The sequence below is a fragment of the Pholcus phalangioides genome, unplaced genomic scaffold, assembly GCF_987345545.1.
Source record: "Pholcus phalangioides strain wild (caught in Gottingen) unplaced genomic scaffold, Ppha-v1.0 ptg000003l_1, whole genome shotgun sequence".
In the NCBI taxonomy this organism is placed as follows: Eukaryota; Metazoa; Arthropoda; class Arachnida; order Araneae; family Pholcidae; genus Pholcus; species Pholcus phalangioides.
In genome coordinates, this window is record NW_028301596.1 from 1,096,834 (window position 1) to 1,122,011 (window position 25,178).

A 25,178-nucleotide genomic window follows, 5' to 3' on the forward strand; every position below is an offset into this window, starting at 1 on the left:
TCCAGTTCTCGGGTTTAATGTTAACGTAGTGATTATACACCCGTGTCATAAAATGGTTATTGGGGGTTCTCTCAGACTTTGAGATAACGTGAATAAATGATGTGCATTCAATACATCATATTTTAAGACCATGTACTTTCATGTTGAATTGGACTGATTTTAACTGCGTGAAAGACAGATGCATTCACGGAGAGTGAAATATTAATGCTCGGTTTATAAATGTTAACAACCGGATTATATCACGAATATATATATACCAAAATAATTCAGATAAATAGGAATTCAGAAATTTATAATTTCGTTAAAGCTAAATGTCAGTGAATTGATATTTCATTGATAGTAACGATTTCTAACTACTTTATGCTCACCGACGAAATGTTTCGTCCAAACGCTAGTGGAATAAATTCAATCCCTTCTCAGTGTTTTCTTCTCTCCTCACCATCCGACGTTTTATTGCAACCCTACGAACCGAAGTTGTGTTTTTTTTCACCCCGTTTTTTCTGTACTCCTGTCAAAGCCGGTAAAAGCTCTTTGATAAAATTTTGAAAATGAAACCAATAAGCGTATTGGTTACATTCGAACCAATAAACTTATTGGTTGTTTATTCAAATTTATAAAAGATCTTTTATCAAACTTTTATAATGCAATATGTTCTCTTTGGTGCTTTCTCCCTCACGTATAATGTATTTTTCTACTGTATACCCGTAAGAGCAAAAGAGAACACGTAGGGTGAGGGTGAAAAAGACTAACAAAAAAAAACCTCTCGTATCTACTTATTCTATTATACTGTTTTTTTCCTCTTCATATTTTTTTCTTCCTTTTTTCTACTTTCTTCTTTCCCTTTCTACCTTTTTCTAACGAGCGGATAGGTTTGGACAAGGTTACCAGATTTATTGCCGATTCGTCAAAGATAGATTATCCGAATTTGTTGCCAAAAGCTTGTACATGAAGTGGTGAAATATATAGGTCTTCTCTAAAATTTTGAGCGTCTTTCGTAAGCGTATGTGTTAGTTTTTTTGTCATGTCAAAATGGAAATATGACGGTAACATGGGAGAGTTGAAAGTCTACTGCGACGTCATGCCTTAATAATGATTAGTGAATTTTGAATATTTTTGCAGTGCTCACAATACTGTGCGTACATTAAAAGCTAAATTTTGCTGAAATTGATGTTATTTACTGTATTACTTGGTACTAAATGGAGAAGGTGCTGTTGTTCACCTCGCACACGACCCAAAACGGGATATTTCCGTATTTTCTAATAAGCGGCGTTTACTGTACGACACAATTTATGTATAACGTTGTTTGATAACATTGTTTTCGTTACATATCTTGACTCTGAGTGCGAGAGTGAATAAATGTTTTCAGTTCATTTGCCTTCACACACCGTGAATTTAATAATGGACGCGAAGGCGGCGTAGAAAGTGTTATAATGTAGTTATTTTTAAAGAGTTGGATAAACAGAAACGCGAGGGACAACGTAATTGAAATTTTGGAGCCTAGTCCCAGCGCTTTTATTATTTTCGTTTTTCGTGTTTATTCAGTTGTTTTGAGCGGGAAACAAAAAACTAGAATGAGAATTATTTTTTATGTATATTTTATGGGAACTAGAGCATGTGAATAGCGACTTGTATCCTCACAAACATTTGATTCCATTTCCTCTCTCTGAAGAAAAACTCAGTTTATAATGAAAGGGGGACTAAAGGAATTTAAAATCTTCCTGGGTCTTCGTCTGAATATATTTTACGTTACCAAGGGAGTGGTTAATTGGATCCCATGATTAAATTGGAATTTCCGATTTTTTTTTGTCAATTTTTCTGGATAGAGAAAACTTTAGGGTTTCTTTGCTTTGGAATACGTGAATACCCTTTAAGTAATTATGTGGATGTGCGTGTGTGTGGGCATTACGCAAGTTCAAAGCGAGACATGAGGATGGCCAAATTCGGATAATGAAGTAAGGACATTGAAAATTGTTGCCGAAATTATCACCAATTATTGCTAAAACTACCACAAATCGATTATAATCGCAAAACAAAATCACCGAAAAAGCAAAATATGATGAGCTAAACTCCACGAAACGTAAAACTTACGGGACGGGCCAAAAAAATTAAGAAATACCGGACTTGTGATTTTTTCCTTGCTGTCCACCTTGATAAAGCACTGACAGTCTTCCTATCGGCAAATTTCTGAACTATTTATTTGCTTTCAAAAACCAAAATTGCCTTACCTCCACAGGATTTAAAAACATTTTGGCCAGTGGTTCTTAATTGAAAAGGTTACTACAGTAGAACACATCTCGGACAACCATGAGACCAACATTTTTGTTCGCTAATGGGGAGGTACGATGTACAGTTGGACCTCGTTTATAAGACTTTCACATTTATACGACGTTTGGCTACGGTTGCAATTGGTTCCTATAAATTTTCACGATAAAATGTATATGTTACTGTGTGTGCACGTGTAAAAGTGAACACAGGTCGGTGGTTATGCATAATTACCAATCGCCAGGATATAGAAAGTTTCATTAAATTTCATTACTGCTACCTCCGTTTATCCATAATATCCAAATGAAGTAGGAAAGTCCTCTCTTCATTAAACCAATTACTTATTTTTATCCGCACATGATACGTGCGCTGCACGTATTTTGCAACCAAAACTGAACTAAGATAAAATAATTTATGAACATAAATTCCCAAATTATAGAGTTTGAGAAAAAAATTAAGAGTTTGGCGGATTTTACTTTCCGCTAACGGGGAGTGAAATACATTAAAGCCCTATTCCACGGAACCGGGGATTAGCAAAGTGTCAGTTAGAAGAGGTACCACTGCATCTCGAAATTAGAATCTATTTTTTCACATTCACACCTAATCACGCTGTGTATATATATGTAAATATAAATAACACTGTAATTTTTTTTTTAACGAGTGTACTTATTTTTTCTGAAAGGACTATCCGAGATCTGGGTGCTGATCGCTGCCGGTGTCGCAAGTACTTTCATAGGTATTATCATGCTTGGTCTGATGTATTACTTTGTCAAGAAACACCGCAAGAAGAAAAACGGATATAACATAGATAAAATACTCGCTGGAACTTCACAGACTAAAACGTTAGTAGAAATGGATTCATATCTTTTTCATTAGAAATATGATGAACATGCGTACAGGCTGTCCCAAATTGTTTGCACAGTGAATATCTCTGCAACCGTTGACTTCAAAAACACACTTTTAGCTACAGAAAGTTTTCAAATGACACGCAGTTACTAAAAATCTCGAAATTTGTTTGAGGAATCGTATAAATTCAACGCACAGTCCCCGCGTGATAAAATTTCCAGTTATTGAAATGTAGATCCCGTTCTGAAAAGTCATTCGTAGAAAAAAAAACTTAATATTTTTACATAAAATATTTTATCGGGAGGTATTAAATATATAGAATCACTATGTTTTGGCAACTTGTCACTGCGTTGGAAAGGTTTCATCGATTCATATGTTGTCATTTTTAGTGACTGTATACTAATAGAATGAACTCAACCGTTTTATTCTTTTATGAATTCACAATGAACAAAAATTGCATTTCTTGACAATTGTTTTGACAGTTACAGAATTTTTACAAACTTGAATTTAATTTACGTTTCGTAATTTGTGAACCACAATCATTGGCCGAAAATTCTGAGAACTTGTCAAATATCGCCGCTAATATTGCATTTAAAAACACAAAATTTTTTGTAAATGAGTTTACAGAGCACACTTACATTTTTCACGTACTGACAATTTTAGCACACAGGGTCTACTGCACCACACATGCACCTCGTCCATATTCCTCTGCGGAACTTATAACGAATTGGTACATGTTGGAATGTGTGTGTGTATATGTAGTGAAACCTGACGTGAAGTTTTTTTATGTGTAGTGCTTCCATCTGAAATCAATTTTTCTAACTATTGAGTGAAGTGTAATGATTGAATAATTGTATTGATGTGTGTAGGCCTGTTGCTCTCTGTGGCGAGACTTTTTAACGGGGAGATCGGCTCGCATTCGTGCAACGAAGTTGGGAACGACAGAAAACCAACTTCAGCCGACCACCACTATGTCGACGGTGGGCGTTTGTCATATATACATTTATATATATATATATATATATATATATATATATAGTTATTCATGGGCCCTCTTCCAGACCTACTGGTGACGTGTGCATATGCACCTGCCCATGTAACCTCAATTTTGTGTCCTCTTGCCCACTGGTGGTCTTTCGGTGCTTAGTGCCCCGGACGTCGCAAACACTCTTCCACCATGACCCAATCCCTCTTTGAGACCAGCTTATATCCCCGATGGGGACAGAGCGGGGGTCATGGGCGTTTTTGGGTCCTCGCGATGCGAGTCCATCACTATGACCACTCGACCATCATAGCGGCAGCACACAGGGTCTATGTAAAAAGTTAAATTTATCTATCCGTTCTTCTATATTTTTATGTATTTGTTCGACCAAAGCCTCCTAGATACTACTAGTCACCTGTGCAACAACCACTACTGATCGAGTATTGAACTTTCCGTAAACAAGAACAAAAAGAAAAGAACCTTTTCCCTCGTCATGATTATTATGGTGTAATGGGTTCGTAATTTTTTTATTGAGAAAAGCGCTTTTCATCCCGTAATTAATATATCAAGTTAAACGCAGAGCCATCTAACGGTTTAATCATTCAATAAGTGTTTTTTAATAACCTAAATGTCATGTCTAAAATGTCGTGTTGGAGCACAGAAAACTCCCAAGATTGTTCTACTATATTTATGTTACGCGTAGTTACCAATCTCATGTTGAACTTGTTTTCACCATCCAATTGCAAATATTTGTTCAGATTTAATATTCTCCCTTTTGCGTATAACAAACGTAAACTAAATTGAACCACCCTGTCGAACGGTCTAATTTTTTTTGCATTTTGTAATTCCTTTTTTTCCCCCTTTTTCAGATTTCAACACCACGCAGGTAAGACGGACATCTCATCTCACTAATTTGCCTAACTTTATGCAATTTCTTTTTTTATTTTTTGCATCACAAATGCTTACATAGGGAGATGGCACACATTTAAATTTAATTGTTTAAAATGCAAGTTAAATTTCAAAATATTTTATTATTTATTTAAAAAGTAGTCCATATCCCTTCATTAAATTTCGCACATTAATTATTTGTATTTTTAATTAATTACAGACCTGAGAAATTCGATTTACTTAATATTAAAAAAAAATGTTTATTAGATCTGAAAAATGTGCTCCACAAATGATTGAACAAGTGCATAAAAAAACTAGTCTCAATACAGAAGGAAATAAAATTTCGACACGGAACGGCAGCGAACATATCTACTTTCAAATTAATTACGCAAAATAAAATCGACAAAAATAAATATTTCAGATGCATTCGCTGAATAAGTGCCCCGTAAGAATAAGATAGCCTACGTAAGCTTCCGTTTCGGCTAATGTGTTACCACAAATCAAAAAGCATCAACAACATAGTAAAGTAAATATTAAAAACTTGAAGAATTTCAATAAATATGACGATAAATGTACGTGCCATACTTCGTTTAAAACATCCGAAACACCCACGCCAAGGACCCGGATTGTGACGTCACAATCTCGGCGGAGTGATACATTACGGCTTGTACTTCTAGGTAGGGTTTGTTACGACCCATTGGGAAATTCATGACATTTAGAGTAAGGGCACGTCATTTGGGAATTCATTGTTGCAGTTGGTAGCATGTATCTAAAGGCAACGGTTGCGAACAATTCGGGACAGGCTGTATAATATTAATAAAAAAAAATACAATTTATTTCCATTACTACTCTAACCAAAACACATTATTTAAATGCCACAAAAATACAATGTCATATTGGATATTATTTAAGTTTTTGTTCCTTACGGGAAATGATCATCATACTCCCTTTAAAGTCGTTGTTATTATTCGAAATATTCGCAGAAGAACGAAAGATAAATATTTTAACGTTTCAGAAAAGGCTAAAGGTTTAAAAAGAGGTGGAATTTAGTAAAATAATAATCTAAAACAATCGAGAAAAAATTGAAATCCGTTTAAACAGATTTGTTTTTTCTGTGTAAGTTATATAATCAAGGTAAATTTATTTTGCTATTCTTAACTCTTTAATGCATTTTTAGCTTTTATTCTCTCTAACTCATTTACCTTTACGTTCTTTATTTTTTTGTTCTTCTCAATTTGTCCTTTTTTTGGGGAAATATCACATTTAGAAATCTTCTATTTTTTTATTTTTATGAGTTTCCGGTCTTCTTCGAGAATCTCATTTATTTTTTTTTACTCACGTATGACGAGAATTTACGAGAAACGGTAAAAATCCCGACGCCAACAAAATAAAGTGGATTCCTAAGGAAAAAGCTTTTATGACGCTTCTTCAATTTATTATGTTTCCCTTCCAATTTGTCGACTGAAGTTTTTTTTGGTGCAGGTTACAAAGTAATAATACGATCATGGGTTCTACTGATTAAATTCCTTTTTATTAATTATCGAGGTCCTAAGCCAGTGGGCTTCCACCTTTCAGATATTGCGGGCCAAAGAAAAACAAAATCCACGAAGCCCGAAGGTCAACAAGTCATATTGCAATATCTGGATTCACACAGTAGCGTCTTAATCCTTCGCGGTTCAGAATTATTTTCGGAACCTTCAATGGTACAGTTCGTAATTCATAGCGCTTTCCCCCACAATCAGGAAGGGCCACCGGAAGCGTATCCCTTTGCAGTCTTTGTATAGCTCGTAAGTTTTGCTAGGAAGCCGAATTCACAGAGCTTTCTCATTATCGTAAGGATCGTTGTAACAATGAAGCACCGTTGTTTTCTGATGCAGACCACCGTCGAGGTGGGCTCGACATAGGACTGCGAAAGGTTAATGGGTGGATACAACTACTGCTGCCAAACCACACATGCACCTGGTCAACATTCCTCTGCAGAACTTCTAACGAATTGGTACGTGTTGGAATGTACTTGTACATGTTGTGAACTTTATGTGAAGTTTGCTTCTGTGTAATGCTTGACATGCGCAGTATTGCCACCTACCATCAATTTTTGATAACTATGAGAGAAGTGTAATGATTGAATAATTGTGCCGTTGTAGGCCATATCCTGCAACTGGGAACCCCAGGCTGGGATCTTTGGTATTACTCTCAACAAGGAATTTATAGTGCGAAAAAACAAAAAATGGTAAGCATCGTCAAGGGCTGGAGTCCTGTTAGTCCCACCCTTACGGGCCATGGACTTCGTGGACCGAGTCCAAGGCTCAGAGTTGAAAAGATCTCCCAAAAATTATTGAGCACGTGTAGACAATTTGAGAAAATCAGCAAGAAGTCAGACGTTGCTTCTCTGAATCAATTTGTTCTAGCTTCATTCTCCAGTGCCACTGGCTGTTACTAAACCACACATGCAACTCATCCACGTTCCTGTGCGAAACTTCTAACGAATCGGTACATGTTGTGAACCTACATGAAGTTTGTTTCTGTGTAATGCTTGTGTTATTGTGCTGCCATCTATTTTTCAAACTATGAGTGAAATGTAATTATTGTGAAGGCTTGTTGCTCTCTGTGGAGAGACTTTTTAACTGAGAGGTAAGCTCGCACTTGCTCCTCGAAGTTGGGAATGGGTTTCCTAGATGTGACTGCGTGAAATGTTTTAAGCAAATAAAAATTTGTGTATAAGATAATATATATATTTTTTTCGCAGGGAAGAGAATCTCAATGTTCTCACCACGAGTCTCGAGTCATCCATGGAGTCTTCAGAAGCCTCTTCCAGCAAGACGAGACAACATCCGGGTCTACGGCCATCGCTGTCCATGGAAACCGGAATGCCATTCCACCTTAGGAGAGAGAGTATACAGCCGCCGCATTCAATACCCCCGAGATGGACGTCCCTGACAGCTCCACGTGCGTCCATTGGTTCCCTGCAGCCAGATTTATACAGGTGAATGGATATGTTTTTTTGACATACATAAACAAATGTTTTTGACACGCCGACACGAAATGGGATTTTAAGACTTCATTCTATATAAAGAAAACAGCAGATATATAACACATCTGCGTTTTCTCTAAATTTTCTCCACTCTTCATTGCTCGAACGACTGAAAAACATATGTATGAAAATAAATATTAGCTTGATACACAAATTCCAGCTCATCGAACTTAATTTGTAAATTATATCTGGTTCACATAGCTGTAACAAAATACATTTCTCATCTTTACCAAAAGATATAGGACGTGAAACTCTAAACGCAGTATTGAACTTAGTGTGAAATAGAATCAGGAAAGTGATGGATATCGAGCAACACAATCATGAAAACTCTCTTCAATATTCAAGACAATTATTATAAAATTGGTTTGATGAGTGGATTTTCATTTATACAGAGTGATTCCATAATTCCCCTTGATGCTTCCTACTGGCGGACCGTTGATCCTACAGGCATATTTCCGATTAGAAAAAGTATCCAATAAACGGGCCTGAGATACGCCATTCATATTGAGAAGAGGGTTGTATATAGTTACTGAAATAAAAAAAATAACTTTTTATATTGGCACACTGTCCTCAAAAATTTAATTACAAAGTTGTTGTTCTGTCTCTCCTGAGGCGAACAAAGAAAATTACACGTTTCTAAGTGCAATATTCGAAGAAATGTTTTTCAATTAAAAAATCGGAGGAAATTTAGGAAAGAAAAGCATAGACCAGAAGTCTTCAACCTTTTTTCCAGTCGCGAGAGCACTGTCTGCTGCCTGTACCCAAAATCAAAAGAAGAGCACCCTTACGGTAAGTTTAACATACGAATGCATGAAATGACGATGATCTCAATCCTTGAATGCTATTCTTCCAAGGTGTTTAATCGGGACGTTGACCAAGTGCCATTGAGCACGAAATCGAACACGAGCAACTCTGGGTAGTTCAGAGAGCACCGTGGTGCTCGCGAGTAACGGGTTGAAGATGCCTGGCATAAACGAATGGTCAACGCTTCTTTTCCTGATTTACGCTGTTCTTTCTCAACTTTCCCCCGTTCTTAAAATCAAGAACGGGGGGGGGGGAAAGTCTTATCTACTATACTAAGTGTTCTCAAACTGTGCGCCCCTGACAAAGGTTTTTCGAAGAGACTCTTTGTTAAACTGCTCTGGGGAGCCGCAGATAAGCGTTGATTAGGAGAAGTTGGGAGCGTTGCTGCGGGGAGGGGGGGGGGGGTTTGAGAACCCCTGTACTACACTGTTTTCCTCTTAGGCCGGGATTACACTATAAAAGTTGGATAAAGGATCTTTTACAAAACTTGTAAAAAACATCCAATAAACCTACTACTACTTCACCAAACACAACTCTGGCCATATCGCTATATTGCAATTTACTGCCATTAATGAGATGGGTTGGAAATGAAGGTGCTGTCTATCGGTGGTCACCTCAAGTTCGTTAGGGAAAATATCTTACCTATATCCTTCCTTAGATTCGAACCCGGGACAGTAACAGCAACCTTCACGGTGGTAGACGAGTTTCGTGGGCTGGTGGAGCCGAGGGCCGGCGGGCGGTCCACCTGTGCTCCTTCTTGACCCACGGGTGTTTCCAAGAGCTTCCCGGAGTGTGGCTGAGGAGGCGGACCCGGTGGCTTGCGAGTCGGGGGATGTTCGCCGGGCCCGGATGCCAGGAGAGTTCTTCCAGCATGGCCCAGCCACAAGGTAATCCGCTTATATCCCGCAAGGGACAGAGCGGGGGCCATATGTTTGGTGTTATGGTGGCAGACGAGCGTCTTACCACCAAGCCACTCGGGCGACCAATAAACCTATTAGTTACATTTGCTCGAATGTATTGGTTGAAATTTCCAAGTTTTATAAATGAACTTTTATGAAAGTTTTATAGTGTAATTCCGGCCTTAGATTTATTAATTTTTTCTTTCTTTCATTTTTCGCTTTCCCCTTCTTTCTTTTTCTTAAACGTGCAAACAAGGTCAGCAATTTTATCGCCGATACGCCAAATAGAGATCAAATTTGTTGTGCTTGTACGTGAAGGGGTTATGGCTATAAAACTCGAACACATAATAATTTTCGTAGTTATAATATTGTGTACGGCCGGTATTACACTATAAAAGTTTGATAAAATCCCTTTTATACAACTTGAAAAATCTAACCAATAAGGTTATTGGTTACATTCTAGAAAATGCAACTGTTGACATTATTAGCTGCATTTTTAAAGTTTTATAATAGGACTTTTATCAAACTTTTATTGTGTGATACCGGCCTACCACGTGTAATAGATGTGTTTGCTACACTGCGGCAATGCTTATACAGGCTTTTGATCAAATTGCAACCGTTGAGTTCAGAAGTATATTTCCCCTTACGAAAATTTTTCCAATGCCATCTGGCTTCTTAAAATGTGTTTTTTTAGAGGTCATACACACATAAAAAAATAGAAAATTAATTTTTTATAGTCTCTGTGTGCTAAACATCCAAGTACAAATTCAGGATTTTTTTTTTGGCAATGTTTATGAATATATTCGACTTTGAAATTTTCAACATTCATCGTTAATTAATGAGAGTGTGGTTCGCGATCTGCGAATACGCAAATTTCATTCAAAATTAAAAAAACTCTGTGAATTATCTCACTGAGACTAACAAAAATGAAATTCAATAATTTTAACGACGCGAAGCTTTTCCAGGTAAGATATTTCACTAAGAAACCACCTTTGCGAATGAGTTTCATCATATGACGAGTGGTTTGAAGTTGGAACAACCAACGTTTCCTGCATTTGCTATCTTCCGAAGAGACATTCACGACATGTTATTTGCTTATTTTTCATTTCACGTCTTGGTCCTCAAAAGGTTAAATAATTACTTTTTTATAATGTCTAAGAGGGATGGGTAGTATCCGACATATTGAGCGATGAAAAATATGTATCTTTCAAATACGCAATAAAGTAATCTAATTACTAATAGGTGAGATCATCCCATTTATATAAAGTTTCTAAAACTGGAAATTTGCAAGCCAATGCAAACTATCCGACGCAACAATAAGTCGCCAAAACATAACTTTACATCTTTAACGCCCCTATGAATACTATTTCATTAAAAAATATTAAGTTTTTTGCAAATGAGTTTTTGGAGCAGGTTCAACATTTCAGTAATTGGAAGTGTTAGCACAAGGGGACCATATAAAAAGTTAATTTCTTTATTTTTTATGTACGGGAGGGGGGAACTTCACATTTTAAGAAACCTTCGCATGTCTACTGAAAACTTTCTGTAATTGGAAGTAGACATCTAAAGAGGGCGGTTGCAGCGGTAGTCACAAAAAATTTGAATAACTTCCCTTCGTTCAAACCGAGCACAAATCGGGTCTATAGCCATAGACAATTTATTACTGAACGCGTTCTTCCGGAAGTGTACATGTGTACCAAACAGTCTGAGTGCGTATTTAGTGTTATGTGCGTTTTAGTGCCGCCATCTAATTTTTAAACTATAAGTTAAGTGGGACGACTGAATATTCTTACCTGTAGGCTTGCATGCGAGACAGAAAACTAACTTCAGTCGATCACCACTGTGCCCTCGGTAGCAGTTCCGGGAATCCGGGTTTTCGCGATGAAATTCCGTCGCTGTAACTCTGTGTAACTTATAGGCTTACATAATGATTACTAATAATGATTTAATTCTTTTCCGAGGACAGGAGCTCCGACAGTGATGAAGGATCGGCACCTCCAGCGGACACCGGCCGGCTTTGGTTCTCACTGTTCTACAAGAAAGATGAAAAATCTCTAGAAGTCACCCTCGTGAGAGCTAAATATTTACCTGGTATGAAATTAGTACAAAGTTATTAAGGGTGTTGCGTGGAAGCCATTCTTCAGATGAAAATCTCTATTTTTCTTAAAAGATTCTAGAATGTATATCAGTTTAAATCTTTGTGAATGTACTTTTTTTCAACTTTCATTTAAGGTTCTATGAAAGAAAAAATAGTATAGGATTACTAATCTTTGGCACTAACCCCTCTACAAGCACGGACGAACTATTTCGTGCAAACGCCAGTGAAATAAGTTCACTATCCAGTTCTCTGTGTCTTCTTTCCTCTCTCTCCACCAACGCGAAGCTTTATTGTGGCCCTATGAACCGAAGTTGTTTTTGCTCTCCGTTTTTGTTTATACTTCTGTTAATGATTCCCTCCACATATAATGTATATTTTTACTTTAAGAGAACGCGTAGGGTGTGTCAAAAAGAGAAATCTACTGTATATTCTATTATTTACTTATCTATTATACTGTGTGTGTGTGGTGTTTTACCCTCTTTCCTATATATTTATTTTTCTGCCTTCCCTTTTCTTCATTTCTCTAAAGTGCGGTTAGGTTAGGACAAGGTTACCGGATTTATCACCGATTCGTCAAATAGAGACCATGCGAATTTGTTGCCAAAAGCTTGTACATGTAAATGTTAAGGATAAGATAATTAAGGGATTACACAGGGTGGGCACAGGGATTACACAGGAACTTTAAGAATTCATAAAAATCGGAAAATAACCGAAATAAAAAAATGGTTTGCAGGGGTAGCAGCATCACTAGGTCACAGGGATATTTTTACAAGAAAAAAATAACTCAAAAACAGCCGATAGGTGGCACTGACGTACACAAGTCAAAGGAAAGATACGCAAATAACGAACAGAATTCCTCCAAATTAGGGTGACCATACGTCTCGTATTTCCCGGGACAGTCCCGGTATTTTCTGTTTTTTTGGCCTTCCCGACTTTTTGGCAAAAGTGTCCCGGTTTTTCCCGTATTTTACACGAAAAGCCTACTTGAATTTTTATTCTTTATTGAAGTCAAAGAATGACATTATTTTTCAATTGATAAATTATTTTACGATAATTACAACTATATATGAGAATATTGATCTCCCACATTTGATTGAACGTTTGTCTTTCGTGGAATACATTGTAATCCACTGCAATTTGCATCATTTCCCGCCATTGGGATTTTTCCGTAATTTCAACAATATTTGGCAACTTTATTTGGTTTTGGCGTTGTTTTTGGCGATAATTGGCCATGTCCCGTATTTCCCCGTATTTGGAAACGCAATGTCCCGTATTTCTCTCGAGGAAATATGGTCAGCCTACTCCAAATCGTTATTACAGCAGTATGTGTTCTACTTGACCACCACCACAGAGGATAACACATTGCAGGCGAGTCACAAATCCAGCTACGGCAGAGTCCAGCAGGTCCACATACACGGTTTACAACGGTGAACTAGTTGTGTGTATTAGGAGCGCAAGCAGAGCCGTAACTAGGGGGGGGGGGGAGGGGAGCAGGAGGGTCTGGTGCCCCGGGCGCTGAACCAGAAGGGGAACGCCGGATTCCCCCTTTAATTGCTTCTTCTACATTACAAGGAACGCCAAAATGCCGGCTTGCCCCGGACGACAAAACATCTAGTTGCGGCATGCATTTTTTGCCAGTCCCTAAATTATTTCTCTTATTTATGTATTTTTCGTGGTCGGAAAGTTATTTTTCCTATTTAAATATTTTTTTGCCAGTTTGAGAAATTTTCCAGCAACTTTCACCGGTCCGCAGCTGTAAAAAGACTGATCTGGGTAACATAAATGCCGGTATCTGGACATCAAAATGAATGAAAGAGCTTCAGAAGCAACAGCATATGACTATAAAGTTTATACTAATGTTCTTCCAACCTTTATGCAGCTGCGAACCAGTGAAAATAGTTGAAAAATTCCGTGTCGGCAGAAATAGTTTGTGGACCGTCAAAAAATTAAAGAAATAAGAGAAATGATTTTTCAGACCTATAATATATTTTAAAAAATTGAACGAATAGGGGGAATAATTTGAGGAAATAAAAATAACAATGCAAAGAAATGCATAAATGGAAAAAATAGTATGAAATGATTAATATACACGACTGAGACAGAAATAAAATACAATAGAATATAGCCTATATTTTGTGTTTATGAAATCTAAAATTATGCGGCAGCTACATGAATTAGAAGAGGCATCTTCAACCCGTTGCTCGCGAGCACCCAGAGTGCTCGATGCTTGTGTTTTATTTCGTGCTCGCGAGCACTTGATCAACGCTCCAACGTTTAAACCATAATTTCCCAAACTTTTCGTTCCATCGCTCCCTTCTTCAGAAATTTTTTTCCCTCATTGCCCCCCCCCCCAACTCAACGGAACCCATAGGATCCTATGTTAAATCCGTAACTTCTATCGCTCCCCTGGCCCATTCCATCGCCCACTTTGGGAAACACTGGTTTAAACCATCATGTGCAAATTGCGTTATAGGATTGAAGTCATCCTGATTTCATGCAGTCGTATGTCGAACTTGAAAAGGATGGTTCTTCTTTTGATGATGGATACAGGAAGTGAAAAAGGTTGAAGACCCCGTGGATATTAGACCAAGGGTGACGTTCAACCTTTGGGAGAATGCATGCCATTTTATTGATTTTAAACGGGAACATGCTATTAAGTGATCTCGGATAGGTGGACAGGTTACGTGATGTGTAAATGTGTGCGGCCCTCTTGAGTGATCTGTAATTATCCCGCGGAGCCTCTTCAGTTATCTGGAATTGTGCCGCAGGTCAGTGAAGTGATCTGAATGTGTGCCGTGGGTCGGACCGCTTAAGTGATCTGGAACTTTGGCGTGGTGATCTATAAATATGCAGCTGATCAGTTAACGTATCTGGGAATGTGCCATGCGTCACTTAAGTTTTCTGGAAGTGTTCCGCGGGTCACTTAAGTATTCCGTAGTTATGCTCCATGTCACTCAAACGATCTGGGAATGTACCGTAGGCCACTATAGTGATGTGAAACTGCACCGCGGGTTACTTACGTGATCTGGAGAAATGTGCCAATTAGTCCATTTCTAACAAAATTAGGTTTGTGAGGTCGCTGGTCACATCAGATAACTCCGAGGGCCGCATTTGGCCCATGGGTTGAGCCTGTATGAATTAGACCGAATATATTCCACGGACCCGGTAGGAATACCGCATGCATCGGCACGGTCCATCGACCACCGGTTGAAGAACATTAGTTTATACATCGTACTTTTTTTCGCGTTACGTACTACTCTTAGCGTATATATCATTCTTTTTCTTTCCTACTTTATTTATTCAGGGCGTGGTTTCTACAGAGGAGGAAGTGGCGGCAGAGATCCATTTGTCAAGATTTTCCTGCTCCCGGACGAAGAAAACTTCAAGCAATCTCGAGTTCGCAAGAGAACAGTCTCACCGAAATTCAACGAAACGTTCGCATTCCCTGTAAGTGATGAAACCGAAACGATCATCGAAAATTTAGTTCATTCCGATTCAATCATTTAGACATCATACGAATAATTTAAAATTTTTTTCCCGCCGTGAATGTATTTGCAAATTATTGTCTCATTAATTAACTTTTGTTGTACATAAAAAAAAGACAAGACAAAAAAATTTCCGTAAATCGCCAAACTCAGTGAACTGATTTTATTTCACCCATTTTTTTTTTGTATCATACCATAAGGTTGATGAAGAACAGATCAGGAACCGTTGCCTCAGGTTTTCCGTGTACGACGTCGATAGTCGCAAAGTACGCCACTGTCTCGGGCACGTTGTCGTACCTCTTGCTAAACTCGATCTGGATAGTAATGCCGTCATTGCTAGGGATCTGGAAAAATCACCGCAGGTAAGATAACATTATTTTTTAGTAGAACAATTCTTTCCGAAGTAAAGACTCTTTCCCGACTTACGAACGGGTTACATTCTGATCATCACCCGTTATTTTGAAATCACCACAGTTTGGGAATACCTTCACTGTCTTCCACGAGGCTTTCGTAATCTTTAAAGGTTTTTTGAGTATTTCCTTTGCAATATATTTCATACTAGTAAAGTTCGTAAGTAGAGAGTGACCGGTTATTCAATTTTCCCTATAGAGAGCAATTAGCCCAGCAACATTTAGGCTGCTCGCCCACTGGAAAGCACTACGAGGGAAAACAAGCCGCGTGAATGTTCCAGACCCATGTAGCAGTCATGTGCATTCCCGCGACTTGTTTTCGCTCGTGGTAGCTTCCGGTGGACGACCAGTCTTAAAATTCTCGCGTAAGGGCGGGGACATAGTGCACGCTGGTTTCCCATTTTGCAAGTTGGCGGCGTTACGGATTGGTTAAAAAAACATGAAAAATTCAGGTTTTTCCCACTATGTATGTACCCCAATACAACAGGCAAATTGACCTATCAAGTTGATGCTTCTGAACTTGGGAGACAGACATCTTCAACCACATAACAGTCATTCCTCAGAGAAAAAATTCACGTTAGGTACACTACACGTGCACAGCACATTCTGAAGAATGTTCGCAAGGTGCATGTGTGCTTAAGGAGTGAAGTAGAACCTCTCAATAACGGACACCCTTGACATCGAAAATTTAAAAAAAAGTGTCTGTTATCGGGGTGGCCCGTTGTAGGAGGTTCCACTGTAGTTCTAACCTTAAATACATTTTCTCACGGGGAAAAAACATTCCTCTGTATATTTGAATATTCACCTTTTCAGGTACATTCCGAAGGAGAAATCCAAGTTGCACTGTCTTGTAATCCTTACAACAACAAGATGAAGGTCAACATCGGTAAAGCGCAGAATATACAGGGTATCGAAGAAGGCAATGTTTGTGAGTATCTCCGTCGATTCCTAAGCTTTTTTCGGATTTTCATTCTCAATGACTTTCCAATCAAACAATTCATACGTGTTAATTGCACGAAATTTTTACCTCCCAGATGTATATGCCAAAGTTCAGCTGTACCACGGCAACCGGCTGATAAAAAGCAAGTGCACGTCCTCGCAGTTAGCGGTAGGTACGGCGAAGACGGAAGTCATATTCCACGAAAAGTTTTCCTTCAGCGTCCCTCCGAGGTTCTACGACAGCTGTTTCATTTGCATCAGCATCTGCGTACCAGGAGGTGCCCTGTCCAAGGACGTGACACTCGGCAAGCTCACGATAGGGCCTTTCCTATTCTCCAGGGGCGAACAGCTCTTGCACTGGCAGGAGATGATCACGAATCCACGCAACCTAATAACCCGCTGGCATAAACTGGAATCTGCAAAATGAACTGGTTAGGGGGCGCTCATAAAAAAAGTAAGAAGAGAGTGTTACACGAGTAAACACTAAAATTTATGAATGTTGCATGCAATTATGATAATACGTGCAAGAAATATTTTATGTCTGGAAATTGGGTGAATGTTATACACCGCAAACTGTATTTATGGAAGGTTTGCTGGTGAAGTATTATGGTCACAAATTAAATGATTATTGCATGCATTCATGAATATAATATTGTTCCATGTGCAAAGTTGTACAATTTTCACCTTGTTGCATAATTTTTACTTCTTTAATCTAATGTAAAGCTGGATCATATCACTCGCAGCTTGAAACCGCTAAGTGCGGCGGGTGTTGACCCAACTTAACCGGCGTCCTTCGCTCAGTAACACTCGTGACACATCAAGTAGCTTAAAATTTTAATGTGCGGAAATTCTGCGATGTATGAAGGTATGATTCTATATAAACCACGGCTGCACAACTTTCTCTGTCTGAGGGGCCAGAAATCGGTATATATTGAATCACCATATGACCTGTATTTTATGGGACATTCCCATTATTTTTTGGTTGTCCGGCTCCTTTAGAAAATGTCTCGTATTTTCAATGAAGCCGGAATTTTATTTCTTACTGAAATTAGGGATTGAGATTTGCATGACTTAAAAATTATATTATGATAAATTGTCACTTTAATAATCAGAATTAATTATAGTCATATAGATATGTTCATCTCACCTTCTTTGTCAAACATAATATTTTTTGGTGAATTATACTTTAATTTTTTGAGATTTACAACAGCCCCCTGCACTATTAGAGATTTTTCAGCAATTTTAGCAAAATTTGGCAACTTCACTGAAATTTGACACTGAAGTTCGACCAATTGGTCAATTATGTGAGGTGGTCGAATGGTGAGGTGGTAATTCATGGTTTGGACGATCCCTGGAAATTTGGTTTCTAAGGTAACGTAGAACTCTCGTAAACTATTTAAAAAAATTAAGCACAAACAACAACACGCAAAAGCTGCCATACAGGAACATTTCCGTAGTCGTGATAGCGAAGAGCGCTGCAAAGTACAAACAATAATGAATCAACGAAATTCAGAATTCAAGTAAATCTCTAATCCGTAAATGTTTAAACTTTGAAAATTTTTGTTGGCTTTCAGACCCGGGCATTCATTTTTTAGAATTTTCAATATGTTTTTTTACATTTTTAATACTCAAAAAATGCATTGAAAGCATAAATGCCAGCAAATCTATTTTTTTTTAATTTCAAATTTTTCCTTTTTTTTGTGAAGAAATAATTCACTTCGTTTAAATATTTTCAGCCAGAATTATGGAGAGTATGTTATAGTATTTTATTGCTAAATTTCACGTAATAACACACACTTTTCCCGGAGACACATTCTTTGGAAAGTTCAACTTCAAGTGCTGCCCTCTGATGGAAGCCCCCAAAGTTCATATTCGCCATATTTCTAACTCAAAATTACACAATCCTCTAAGTCAGGGTATAACTCTCTGTGAGGTCAAAAGAAAAAAATTCTACAGGGAGAAATGAGCAACCCACGCACCTATGGCACCAGGATCTGAAAGGGGATAACTGATAATTTCACTTACCTTTGAAAGTTTTTTGGGGATGATTTGCATTGTTCATATTAATATAATTTCCAGAATTTTTATGAAGGGAATATATGGTCAGTATTTTTTATAACTCATACTTTTTTCTACCGGAATACCTTTCACCCTTGGTGTACACCCTTGTTACAAATTGTTATAAGTTACAGCAATGTTTCAGCTGGAGAATCTCTCTCTCTCTCCTTATATAAAACCATAATCCCGACTTTTAAGAAGAAAATATTCTATCCAGTAACATGAAAGATTTTTATTGACCATGAAAATATTCATGTAAAAGTTACACACATGTTAAAAATTCCGGTATTTGTTTTCCGTGTCTGTATACTGAGCGAGTGACGTCAGCAACGTTACACGAGAATCTCTATAAATCTCACGAAGACCCATTTTGTTAATTAGGTAAATGTGACATGCACACAAATAATTTATTCAGTTGAACTAAAAGCGGCGAAATACGGAATTCGAAGCTGTACATTACGCCAAATTACAACCGAGGAATTTTATTGAACGATACACGTGTGATATTTCGGATCAGTGCAAAAAAATCAACAAATCTAATCAGTAAAATTTCAGGTTTATTTGAAATTTCAAAGTGAGTCAAAGTTTTGACAATTCTTTACATTAAATGATTACTTTTTTAAAGTGTTTTTTACATCAAGGGTTCTTAACCTTTTTCAGCCGCGACGCAAAATCAACAAGAAGATCAGCTTCACGACCCGTGGGACTTTTTTGTTTTTCGAAATTGGTGAAACCAGTGATGCAATAAGTTCATTCATAATAGGATCGATGTGGATTTTTACGCGTTATGACCCAAAGCTCAAGAACCCCTGGCTGTTACTGGGCTTGTGCGACCCATCTAAGAAGCACCTGCGAATCAAAATTCGATCGTGACCCATATCTCAAGAATCCCTGGTTGTGAAGGCCCCTCTAGGAAGCTCCTGCTAATCAAAATTGGACCATGACCCATAGCTCAAAAATCCACGCCCGAGTGGTGTGGCGGTTAGATACTCGTCTACAATCGTAAAGGTTGCCGTTAGGTAACTTAGCGGCGGGGGGGGGGGGGAAAGAATATAGATTAGACACATCTTCCCTAACGAGATTGAGGTGACCACCGGTAGATGGCATCTTCATTTCCAACCTAACGGAAGTAAATTGCGCATAGCGATATGGCCGGAGTCGGTGCGTAATGAAGTACCTCAAAAGTCCTTAGCTGTTAGTGGATTTGTGCGACTCATATAGGAAGCCCCTGCGAATCAGGTTTGGGTCGTGACGCATAGCTCAAGAATCCCTGGCTGTTAGTGGATTATACGACCCATGTAGGAAGCCCAGCAACCCAAATTTAGGTCGCGTTCCATAGGTTAAGAACCCCTGTTTTGCATGTTTATTACCGTGAATTTATCGTCATAATCACTTACAAACACCCGAACGAATTTATCAACATTTTATAGAAATATTCATAATTTCAAGATTTTAATACACTTCAATTTAAGCATTTATCTCTATTTACAGATTTTAAATTTAATTTCAACCGTGACTTTATCGTTATTATCACTTACAAACAGCTGAGCTCATTTTTATCAACATTTTACATTTTTCTCTATTTCAAGATTTTAAATTTAATTTTGGAAACAGCTGTTTTTTTTTAACTGTTCTTTCTAGATGAGCTTTAAAAGAATATCATAGACTATTTTAAATATTGATCAAATATTTATTGAGGAATGTTTAGTCATTCGGAACTCAAAACAAAACCAGGTACTACATTTACAGGATGTCCAAATTCGTAAATGGTTAAAAAATTGAAGAAATTGATAAATTTTTGGATGCAGTTTGCGAAAAAGTTACTCTCAGGAAGTGGGAATTTTCTTTGGAATGGGGGGAAAAAATGTAGTTCAAATTTTTATTGATAGAGAGAGCTGAACGAAATCACTGGAAATATGCAAATCAGAGTCCTTATAAAATGCAGGGTGTAAAGAAAATGATTATTTCTGAATTTTCCTGTTTGTGGTGCTTCCATAAAGTTTTCATAACGATGTTAACATTGGTGGAAAAAGAACCATTGGAAAAGTTATTTTATACTCAACCACACGAATCGCCGGCTGAAGCTTCACGAACGTTTTGGGTACAGAAAAGGTTGAATAAAGGTTTAGATACGAAATTCTGTGATTTCCTTTTGTGCAGCGCTCTCTATCGACAAAAATGTGAACCAATGTTTTTGTGTAAGAAAAAAAAAGTTTCCCCTTTTGAAAATATTTTTTTCACAAACCGACTCTCAAATGTATTATTCTTTCGATTTTAAAACTATTTACGAATTTATAGGACACCCTGTATAATTTTGAATATTTTTCAACAATTAAATAATTTATCAATCAAAGTGTTAATTAAAATAATTGCCATAGTTCAAAATAGCCATGTACTCAAGTCACAAATTGATGTGATAGCATTGACATGTGATTATGTGAATCACTGCTGTTATTTTACTGTATGTGTGAGTGTTATATGTATATATATATTTTATGTGGGTATTATTAAATGTAGATTTACGTATTGTGACGTCTTTCGCTTATGAGTGAATGCTGAAATAAATGTTCTAAACACTCTCGCGTGTACGTAATACGTTATTATGTTCATTTTGTTCAACGTTATTGTCAATAGCGTACTTTGAAATTTAAATATTTATAGTGTGTGTGCGAAATTTCACGAATTGGTTCTACTTTTCGGATTGTTCAAAATTGTTAATGCTAATCATGCTCAGTGTATTTATAATAGTAATATTGTAATAATTTAACTAAAATTTATTGATAAAATATATATAACTGGGAAAAAATATATTTATATGTCATGCGTATCGCGTATTGGAAGGATTCACAGAAAATTCAATGCCAACAAATTCACCGGCAGAAAATTTACCCAATTCAGCGAAATGAAAATTCTTCGATAGAGAATTTCTACGCTGAACAGTTCATAAATTGCGAAACGAAAATTCGACAGGAAAATTAACTGAATTGTTGTCAACAGGAAAATTCACTGACAAACAAGTCACAGGAATAAATGTTCATCGTATGAGTGACCGTAACTCACTGAAACAACGTCACATAAAAAAAAAAAAAAAATCATGCACCTCACTGAAATGACGTCGCAGAAAAACATGTCATGAAAATTCCCTGATATGACGTCGACAGAAAAATTCGACGACAATTCCGCCGAAAACTTATTTTGGTGGAAAATTCACTTTCAATAACTCAGAAAATTCATCGCCACCTGATTCACAGAAAGGAAAATTGACTGACAAAAAATTCACTAACACCCGATTCAAAGAAATGAAAATTCCTTGAGTGTAAAAATTCGACAGAAAATTAGGTGAAATAACACCGACAGGAAAATTCACTGAAATGACGTCGACACAAAAATTCACTGACAAACAAGTCACAAGGGAATTAAAGTTTATCGAATGAATGATCGAAGCTCACTGAAACAATGTCACAAAAAAAAAAAAAATAAAAATAAAATCGAATGAGTGACCGTAACCTCACTGAAATGAAGTAGCAGAAAAATTCGATAGGGAATGCCTTGAAACGATGTCAACTGAAAAATTCAACAATTCCTCTGAAAATATATTTCGGTTGAAAATAAACTTAAATGAAAATTCATCGACAGGAAAATTCACTGAAATTAAAATTCAGCGGCACTAAAATTCACTGAAATGGTATTGACAGAAAAATTCACTGAAATGATGTTGCCAGAAAAATGGAACAACAAACAATAGCTGGGAAATTCGCCGAAATGAAAATTCATCGCCAGAAAAATTCACCGAGAACAGTTCGCCACAGAAAGATCGAGTGAGTTAGCGAGCGAAAGAGCTGGTTAAGTAATAGAGTGGATATCAGTGAGCGGATGACGTTCTGAATGAGCATGTTAGTGCGAATTGGCCAAGAGTTTTGTCCAAACTCCGATTTTCAAAGATGATTCCAATTCGCGAAGTGGCCGGAGATCCTTGGTTTAAGTTCGATGTGCTGATATAAGATGGTCCGGTAGGCGCCAAATCCATTTTTTTCATCGCCAATGTGTGTGGCGTGACTGTACATTAGCTGCATTGGATTAGTTCCACGTGATGGGAGGGAAAAGAAGAGATATTTGAGAGAAAACTATAAAAATATTGTTAAAATATATAGACATTGTTTTTTCCGTCAAATTCGTGAAAAAGAAAAATGATTATCGCATCGTGACTGCAGTTTGATGGGTTGCCATAGCTAAGGTGGACATAATTACTACAAAAAAATGCCAACTTGGCGATGATCCAGATGTTATCGAACTTTGGCCAGGGCTCTCTGGCCATTTCGGGCTGGCGAAAACCTCAAACTCGGACATTGGCCAGGTCAATTTACAACGAAATTGGCCAATTCGCAATCTGGCTGGCTACTTCGTGATCTGGTCAATTTCGCGCTTTGGCAGTAACATATGTACATAAATTATTGGGGAGGGGCTAAAAATAGCTTCAGATCCTCAGTTCCGGCGTCTATGAGTGAGTGAGTGAGTAAGGGGCCGTTAAAGTATTACGTAAGTAAATCTTTAGTCATTTGGATCCCCGTAAGCAAAATTTCGTCAGCTCTGCCCTCTACCTCCTAATGCGTATTGGTGGGATCAGAGACGTACGTGGGAGGAGGGGGGGGGTAGAGCACTTAAGCGACCCAGGGCGGTTCTACATCACTGAAGTTACCCGCAGCACATAGCCAGTGATCCATGGCATAATTACGGAACACATGAGTGATGCTGGCACAGTTCCAGAGCATTTAAGCGGCCCGGACACATTTCCAGATCAACTAGATCCGCGGAACATTTACAGATCACTAAAGTGGCTCCATAGAGGAGTTATCAATAAGGGAGAATGTGAGTTAAGGTGCCCACAAACTAGCGAAAGGTTTTTCTCATTTTGTGGAAGCACCGTTTAAGATGCCATTAAGAATATTTCATATTTTTATACAGGCTGGTTCACGTAAGCATCATTCACCCCCGTCATCAAAAGCCAGCAAATCGGAACTCCCCCCCCCATCGATGCTGAAGTAACACTTGAATGACACCTAAGCAAGAAAGTGCGTATGAGCAGGTTTGCGGGCGAGCCAGTAAGTCACTTTCTCACTATGTTACTGACTTGGTCACTCGCTCACTGACTCGTTTACTACTTCACCAAACACCAACTCTGGCCATATCGCTATAGTGAAATTTACTGCCATTAGTGAGATGAGTTGGAAGTGAAGGCGATGTCTATCGTTGGTCGCCTCGAGTTCGTTAGGGAAAATATCTTATCAATATCCTCCCTTGGGTTCGAACCCGGGACCCTGACAACAACCTTCACGATGGTAGACGAGCATCTTACTACCATGCCACTCGGGCACTTTACTTGCTTACTGACTCGATCACGTGCTCACTCACCTTCTCACTCTAAACGACTCTTACTTGTCTGGACATATTGCTTATACCGCTTATAAGGAGACAGAGCGAGAGCCGTGGTTGGTTTGACGACTCTTTTACTTGCTCCACAATTCACTGACTCGTCACTCGCAACGGCACACCCACTCACTCAATGTCGTTGAATTTTCCTTTCGATAAACTTGTCGGTGCGGAATTTCACGAACACATTTTGAAATATACTTGAGAAACAAGATGTGCACGACTGCAATATAAATGAAATGCACACTGATTTCTCATTGAACTATTTTACCACTTTTCCAAACTTCTATGATGATAGGTGGATGCTTTGACAGGACCAGCATTGACTTACAGAAGACTATACGACCTGTAAATGGGCGATGACAAGTATTTAACACCTTTCCAGAAGCGTATGATTGCAGTATTTTCTTGTACATCAAGCGCACACATCAATAACACGCTTAAGCGAGATCAACGCTATAACGAGGAGAGCGATGTCAAAACTTTTTTGTGACTTCTCGATAACGGTCACCCATGGGATATGAAAGTTTTTCCGCTAATGAGGAGTGTTCGCACAGATGGATATTAAAATACAAATATAAATTGAGTCCCGTGTCGGCGTAATTCAAAAAAGGTGTCCGCTTGACAGGGGCAATGGCTAAAATTGGCTAAAGCCGATAGAGCACGGGGCGTGTTCGGTTTGAACGAAAGAAAGTGTATACTGTACCTAAAAGTGTACCTCGCTGGGCTAGGTAAAAAATTCTGGAATCACAACAGGTGACGTAGAAATTTCTAATTTCTCAGACATGGACAGCTGCAATTGCACTGAAAAAAAAAAAAAAGGTAACATTTCCACTATGTAATTTTCTTTCGAAGCGGAACATTCCGAAAAAATTCGAATTTAGATAACTTCTCCTTGTATGTTGATTAAGAAACAATTTTAAATATTCTTCTATCTACCATTTCTACACACTGGGCTATTTCCAACTTTCGTAAAGCAAATGTATTCCGGCTAGAATACGATTTCACGATTTTATTACAAATTTTTCAACCACTGAATAAAGTAAAAA

At 37.9% G+C, this 25,178-nt stretch overlaps 1 protein-coding gene across 1 annotated transcript in view; it reads left to right on the plus strand.

Moving 5' to 3' along the window:
• LOC149087874 (synaptotagmin-15-like) overlaps positions 1–17,286 on the plus strand; it is a 32,527-nt gene extending 15,241 nt beyond the window's left edge. Inside the window, exons 2-8 of the mRNA XM_089242226.1 lie at positions 2,945–3,104; positions 7,725–7,961; positions 11,679–11,803; positions 15,115–15,257; positions 15,496–15,657; positions 16,519–16,633; positions 16,740–17,286. Of these exons, the coding sequence (XP_089098352.1) occupies positions 2,945–3,104; positions 7,725–7,961; positions 11,679–11,803; positions 15,115–15,257; positions 15,496–15,657; positions 16,519–16,633; positions 16,740–17,071 (1,274 nt within the window). The 3' untranslated portion in view covers positions 17,072–17,286. The remainder of the gene's footprint in view (positions 1–2,944; positions 3,105–7,724; positions 7,962–11,678; positions 11,804–15,114; positions 15,258–15,495; positions 15,658–16,518; positions 16,634–16,739) is intronic.
• Positions 17,287–25,178: the final 7,892 nt, after the last annotated feature.